At 37.2% G+C, this 7671-nt stretch overlaps 1 protein-coding gene across 1 annotated transcript; it reads right to left on the bottom strand.

Moving 5' to 3' along the window:
• Window positions 1–622: 622 nt before the first annotated feature.
• Window positions 623–4964, bottom strand: LOC144564007 (zinc finger transcription factor YY1-like). Its single transcript, XM_078313488.1, has 6 exons — window positions 4712–4964; window positions 3869–3927; window positions 3241–3443; window positions 2269–2358; window positions 1952–2095; window positions 623–1432 (listed from the first exon to the last, which is right to left on the bottom strand). Exons 1-6 carry the CDS (start codon window positions 4798–4800, stop codon window positions 851–853), a joined length of 1167 nt encoding a protein of 388 aa, XP_078169614.1. The 5' UTR covers window positions 4801–4964; the 3' UTR covers window positions 623–850.
• Window positions 4965–7671: the final 2707 nt, after the last annotated feature.

The following is a 7671-nucleotide window of genomic DNA, read 5'->3' on the forward strand; positions in this document are numbered from 1 at the left end:
ATCGATATTTTAAATTTTGAAATTAGAGATATGAGTGCAAATTAAAACACCCACTTTAATTTGCAAATCATGGTAGCCTTACTCTCTCTCTCTCTATATATATATATAAACCCTTTGAATTGTAGAGGGGATAGAATTTGAGGCTGATTAAAGAGAGATTTGAAAGGGCAAACGTTGGTCAATATGAGTGTACTGATTACCATAACAAATAATGGTTAGATAAATTACGGGGCTCTTAGACTTTCATTACTAAACACAATTTATCAATTGAAGAAAATAAATATCTGCGATCACGGCTATCACAAAATATTGGGTTTCCGATTTTCATTCGACTTTTATACAAACAAGCACATCCGGAACTTAACAATTTAAAAATTTTAGGTGGATGATTATACTCATTGAGAAACCAAATTAAAACTTTATACGGATAGGTTCTCAACCTAGAAAAAAGGACGGATTTAGAAAAATTTTCTTTCTCTAACCACTTGTGCAAATAACAAAATGTGAACTTCAACAATTAAAACAATAAGGATGAAAACAAAATAATGACATAATTCATCTAAAGATAGTTGATTCATTGATGATTAGTGTTAGTATGGTATAGATCTGCGGGGAGAGAGAGAGTTGCGGAACTTGCTCTAAAATTATTTGAAATATGCAAATGAGAAAACATATTAGCTTAGCTGTACAAATATAAAGCTTAACAAGACAAAACAACATTTTGACAACAAAACAAATGCAAAGACGTCAGGTGAATCAAATCCGATACCAGCAAACACATTTGTTACATGACAACTCGGTTATTGGAGCTCTGATTTAGTCTGAAGAAACCATTAAGAGCATAGGTTTATCATTCTTCATACTCGGTCTCCTCATCAATATCTCTATTTCTACCTTCCCCATATCCCCAGCCAACCTCTCCATTTCCCTCTGCATCCTCAGTCTCCTCACTATCCTCTTCGTCTTCTTCATAGACCTCTTTTCCTGTCCAAACCTGTTTTGGATCTCCTAAACTAGTCCTTGGTCCCGATCCAAATTCTGATTTTATCTTCTGATTTATACCAATCGCTTCAGCTGGTGCCATCTGAACTGTCAGATTTGTCTTGCTCCTCTCCTTCCCCCTCCCTTCTCCAATTGTTAAAGGGTTAACTGGAGAGGGAGTTGCAATTCTCTTGCTACTCCCATTACTCACGCTAAATTTATTATTATAGGTATCCATTTCTTCATTGGTGTGATCGGGGTGCTCCCTTTTGAGGTGGAGGTTGAGCTTGTACTCATGTATGTAAGCTTTGCCGCATCCCTTGTAGGGGCATTCGTATGGACGAGCCGGTGTGGCAGGGCCGACATAGACCAATGATGATGCAGGTGTCTTTGAGGCGGGCAGTGGCTTCTCGGCTGGTGGAGTGTGTTTTACTGCTTCAACTGGCATGCTCTGGGTGTGCATGAAAAAGATTGTCAAAATTTTAAGCAGGAATAATATGAATTTACATGGATGTCTGAAAACTTCAAAACCACAGCCTTAACAAGTGATAAATTTATTCTAACCAACAGACATAGATGCATTTTCTAGGATCATTGTCTTCATAATTTCATGAATTTTGCCACCAAAAACCTACTCTTGCTCATGGGGGTTCAGAGTAAATAGGGGAGTGGTATGAATAGCTTCCGTAGCAAATTGGATAAGGAAGATCCTATATTATTGGGATATTTGTCTTGCTTTCGTGATTTTTAAGTGGACACGACATATATTCCCTTCAAAATAGCCAGTTCGTCTAGGGATGATTAAAGTGGAATGTAGAGTGCTAATTCAAAAGAAACTAGAGAATGATCAGTTGTTTGCATACATGCTGCTGCATCACATAACTATTCCCAGAATTAGATCCCAGGGTAAAATAAGGAAACAAAAAGTGTTAATTTAAATATATATCAGGAAGGAAAACGTTCCTAGTACCTTCTCATGATGAGCCTTCATGTGGGTTCTCAATTTGAGCTCATTAGTATACCTCTTTCCGCACCCTGAGTAGGGACAAAGATGGTAATTCTCGACTACGTGTGTTTTCATGTGGGCCCGCAAATTGAAATCCAATGAGAAGGCCTGATGCATTATTTTTAAGTGGAACCAATATAAGGAATCAACTAACAATTGAAAAGGAAATGAAAGCAAGAAAAGGAAATTTAAGAAAGACATGTATTTTCTAAGGAAATGATGTGATTTCATGGAAAGTTAGGCTCAACAAAAAATTAAAACACATTATCTTTTACTCGAACCTTGCCACATCCATCAAAAGGGCAGACGAAATCTCGTTCTCCTGTATGGATTAGAAAATGCCTCTTTAACTTGGAACTATCTACAAATTTCTGCACACAGACACAGTAAAAATAATGTCATCTACTCCTTAGAATAGTTCCTTTAAGTATACATAAAAAGTACCCATCTTGAGAGCCTTTCCCTTGTTCAGCTGTTCTTTATTAGCCCCTGAGTTTTAAGTTGATTTATCCATTCATTGCATGATCAGCTCCAAATTGTATCATTTAGATCAAAACTAGTCTCAATAACGAAATTCTAATCGATTTGCAATAGTTCATATAGGTTCAATTTATCGTATTATACTTCTTTCTGACCCAATAAGCCCTCTGATGAGGTTCAATTAGCCTTAAATTATCCTCATTTATCCCCTAATCGTGTAAATGAGGTTCAATTGAACCCAAATTGCTCCCATTTATGATTTATCCCTCAATTGGCTCAATGGAACCCCAATATCCCACTTAAGCCTTGAACATAATCCAATTTAGTCAAATTATAAACGAGCACTCAAGTTTAATATATTAAAAACTCCAAGTCTCCAACTGTTCTCAATTGAACAGAAATCACCCTCAAGTGAGTAACGCGTGGAAATAACTGAATAACCTCAACACCTTTCCACAACTGACAAAAACTTAAGCCCTTAACAACACTGTTAGGCTTAAGTTTGATTACAACAACATAAACCTTGATTATGCAATGATGCTGAAGGTAAAGCTCAAGTTCTCCACAATAAGACATTCCATACTCTAATGCGCATTTGGTCCCTATCTTAACCAGAATTAGTGTGGAGTAAGCTTCAATTTCACCTAAATTAACTAAGATAATTCTGGACTCTGGACACAACCCAAATTACCCCTCCAAAAGATACTCATTTGCACAAATACTCTTCAAAAAGATCACCAACTGATGTTGGAAAAATTAGAAAACAGAAGTACCTTTCCACAGCCAGGGTAGTTGCAGATATGTTGTCTGTCACCATGTATGTTAGCGTGCTTTCTCAGAGCAGCCACGTCAGTGAAAGTCTTACCACAACTCTCATAGCTGCAAAGAAATAGAACCTCTGTAGTTGGCTCCGGTTTTGGTGCCACCTCCAATTCCCGTCCTTTCTCTTTTTCCTTCAAAGCCTGTACCATATCCTCTTTAAATTGAAGAGAAAAGATGGAAAATAAAGGAATAATTTGAGGGTCAGATATAGCTATTGTTGTTAAAACATCAATGATAGTAATGGTTGCTGATTGCAAGAATAATAAAGTTCGGCACAGTAGAGGTAGAAAATGGTTCACACTTCATAGGTACTAACCATACCCATAAGGTGGTTGTCTGGGTTCAAAACTTAAATTACCACAGATTTTATGTTGGTATTACTCATTAACACTTGAATGCAATCTGGTGATCTTTAAACTTGGTTTAATACCATTCTTCTGGTCTGCTGCTAATCTTGCAAAAAATTAAAAAGGTGTTGGTAATTTTGTGATCTGAACAAAAGAGGTTGTACAATTTCAACAAATACCAGAAAGACTAGTAAATATAACTAGGTTTGAAGTTTACAATTTTCTGCAGTACCTCTGACCCACCGAAAGAGAGAGCACTTCCCACCAGCTGCAGAAAGCTCTTGCGGGATCCTATAATAGCCAACCAATTTTCCTATCACTAAGTTAGAATTAAAAAAAAAAAAACAAAGAAAAGACAAGCTACATAACACACCTAAACCCACCTGCAATAGAAAAAAATGAAAAATAGGAATCACTTAAACCCCTTAAATTACAGTCAGGTATTTGCTCCTCTTTTACTTAATTGGTTGTTCTTGTGACTTAACCATGAAATCATGATCATCATTAAAATACCGGAACTCATATGCACAAAATTTTGGCTGGTAAAGGATAACCCTAATTAAATTTTCAGTAATATTGATAGAGAATGTGCTGTAGTGCTTGGTTCCTTTTGTTGTTTGGTTGTTTTGTCTTGAGAGAAATTGAGAAACAATCATGTTTCAACAGTATAAAATGATAACTAACCAAAACAAAATTAGTTAAAATCAGAAATTCCAACGGATATAATAAAATACCAAATCTTCGTAAAACTACTCAAAGGAAAATCTTTCAATGTCAATAGATCAGACTTATGGATATTAACTGACCTTGATAAACTAAGACGAACTAATTAGTTGAATATTAAGTTGGAGCAAGAAAATTCTATGAATTCTCTAGAGGAATCGAAAAGGTTAAAGCATTCTACACTAACATCAATGAACTCTTTCATCATGGCTTGGCAAAATTGAAGTACAAGAATATAACGAAACAATCCACCCGACCTGAAGGCTTTTCTAGCATAAGAGATTCATTTTCAACAGACAGATCAAAGAATAAGACCCAAAAAGAGGAGGTGTGAAGTGTGAGTGAGACGAACCATTCCTTGACCCATCGGACAGCTGGGGCTCGCTGTCGGGCTGGAGGGAAGCGCTTATAGTACTGGTACAGGTTTTGCTGGTACTCCATTTTACATGCAAGTGGAGTTACTGGTGAGTCGAGCACTGCACGGCCGAGTAAGAAATGCGGGAGTGACGAACTGGACTGGTGTAGGTGTAGGTGTAGGAGGACCGAAGGAAACGGGAGAGGAGGGAAGGGAAAAGGAATCTCGAGGTTTTATCATCTCCATTTATTTGAAAATGGAGAGATCAAGTAGTAGAATAATTTCTTGGGCTCATGGGAAGGTGCGGACCCATCATCCAAGGAACGCTATCCTCTGTGGATATATTCTGCGGAGCTGTGTGGAACTTTTAATCTGGTTCGTTCATTTTGATCGGACATATCAGATTAGATCTCAAAATTTAGGTTTTTCTGATATGGTCCGTCCAATTAAAATGAACGGACCAGATTAAAAGCTTCGCAGAAAATACTCCGCAGAGGATACTCTCCCTCATCTAACAGGGGCGACAACTCTAAGTGCGTATCATCTGAGATATCTCATATTTTGCGTGACCGATGTGTCTGGTTCCTATTCGGAGATGGCACAGGGGGCAAGTATTATTTGAGCTTTGAGATTTGTGCAGTACGTAGCTGGACTGTTGAGATTTTCCAAAAAGTCACGCACCATATGAGACATCTCAGAGGATGCGAATTCGACAACTCTAATCCCTCGATTTTGAGTTTTAATAGTGATCTATCGGCATTGATCGATTTTGGTTTCTCCTGAAATTATTTTTGACCCTCTAAATGCTTGATTTGTAATTTAAGTTAAATTTAGTGTTAAACCGTTGGCATTTGTTTTGTCTTTGCCATCACTTTTATGATCAACTGATGGTATTGGTGTCTTTTACTATCGGCAAGAAGATCATAACAAATGGTAATTAATCCATTGCTATCAGTAGAAGTATATAACTCGCCGAAGTTTCTCTGATTGGCTCAAGCAGCGGCTATAACTCGCTGAAGCTGCTGCTTGAGCCAATTTCGTGAGTTTCAGAGGATATAACTCGCCAAAGTTTCTCTGATTGAGCCAATTTCGTGAGTTTGAGAGAAGCCGCTGCTTTTGTGTCTCTGTTGTCTCTTTACCAAGTCTTTTTAAATTTTGCTCTTTTTTTCTTAAAATTTGTAAGAGAGTGTGTAAGAGAGTGCTATTGAGTTTGATGATCTCTTGTACCTGTAAGACTTTTTTTATTTAGTGGATTTGTATCGTGTGCTCCTGTGGTTTTTTTTCCGAAAGAATTTTCACGTAAAATCTTATGTCTTCTCTTATTTTTTGTGCTTGCTTGCTTGTTGTCTTAATTTCTTATGTGATCCTCTATTTTCTCCATCTTAATATTTTACTCAACAAGTGGTATCAGAGCCGATCTACACTACCGTCGGATTTGATTGATGGTTCAAGGACAAAGGTTGCTCTTCCATTTGCTCTACTGCAGTTTGAGGTAAATTTTTGAAATGAAGGAGTGTAGTAGTAGTGGTACCATGATTAAATTGAACTCCACAAACTACTCTATTTGGAAGTCTAGAAAGGATGATATATTGTTTTGTAAAGATGCATATGAACCAGTAATCGGTTTTAAACCAGTAGATGTTACTGATGCTGTTTGTGTTGGATTTATTGCCAACCTCGTTGGATTTAATGCCAACATTGAGCATATATGTAATCTAATTATGGATTGTTTACTGTCATATATGATTGTCAATTAAAGTGATAAAATAAGGTAATAGACAATTAATATATTAATTAGGATGTGGTCCATAAATGTGTAGAACAATTTAGACAAAGATCAAATCATTAATGAACTGATTTTGAAATTTGCAATTAAGGAAACCGATTCTCCAGTTGCTGCACGGATTTTGATGCAGTTGCACGCTTTTTGATGCACGTTTTTTTTAAGTTGGCATGTGGCCAAAAAATTGGTTTGGGGTTAGGGTTTGGCAATATGTCGACTCTACATCTCTATATATAAGGATTGGTCCCCAAGGCACAAGGTAACCAAGAAAAGCACATAAACTGAACATATGTTTTTCTCTTAAGAAAAATACAGTTCTGCGTGTCTTCTCTTCTTTTTCCACCATCAAATAATAGAGAAGAGAAATCAATTAGAAAAATTTGGAGAGGATTTCTCAAGGGCCACACCTTCCTGTCTTGGAAGACTTATTCCTCGACCCGACGACAAAAGGCGAGAAGGACTTCTTGTCATTGAAGACTTGTCTCGTGCTCATGTAGACGGCTTGCTCTACAAGGCTTTGGTTATTCCATGACAAACAACATGAATTCAGGTATTATGTTCCGCACTTATGATTTATATTTTGGGTCTCTTTGGCATAGGACGGTCCTTAGGTTTAGATGGGGAACTGTTTCTCCTTCTCCGGGGTGTAAGTGTTTGACCCCTATATGAGATGTAATTGTTTGATCTCTAGATAAGGCGTAATTGTTTGGCCTTTTATGATTCCCCAACAGTTTGGACTAACATAAATCGAAAGATCGTTGCATTGATTAGACAATGGGTTGATGATTCGGTGTTTCACCATATTTTAACTGAAACTGATGCCAAGAAAATATGCGAAAAACTGGAAAGTTTGTATGAGTGCAAAACTGCCCAAAATAAAGCCTTTCTCATTCGAAAACTTGTGAACATGAAGTATCATGAGGGCTTATCTGTGAGTGAGCATTTGAGTCGGTTCCAGGATTGTGTGAATCGACTGTCAACTATGAAATTGACTTCGAAAGAAGATTTGCAAGCCTTGATCCTTTTGAGTTCTTTACCAGATAGTTGAGAGACTCTTATGGTGTCATTGAGTAATTTGGCACCAAATGGTATTGTCACTTTTGCTATGGTGAAAGACAACATGCAAAATGAGGAATTGAGGTGTAAAGGGTTAGGCATTACAAATGAGTCGGTA

Source organism: Carex rostrata, chromosome 13 (genome assembly GCF_964058835.1).
Source record: "Carex rostrata chromosome 13, lpCarRost1.2, whole genome shotgun sequence".
In the NCBI taxonomy this organism is placed as follows: Eukaryota; Viridiplantae; Streptophyta; class Magnoliopsida; order Poales; family Cyperaceae; genus Carex; species Carex rostrata.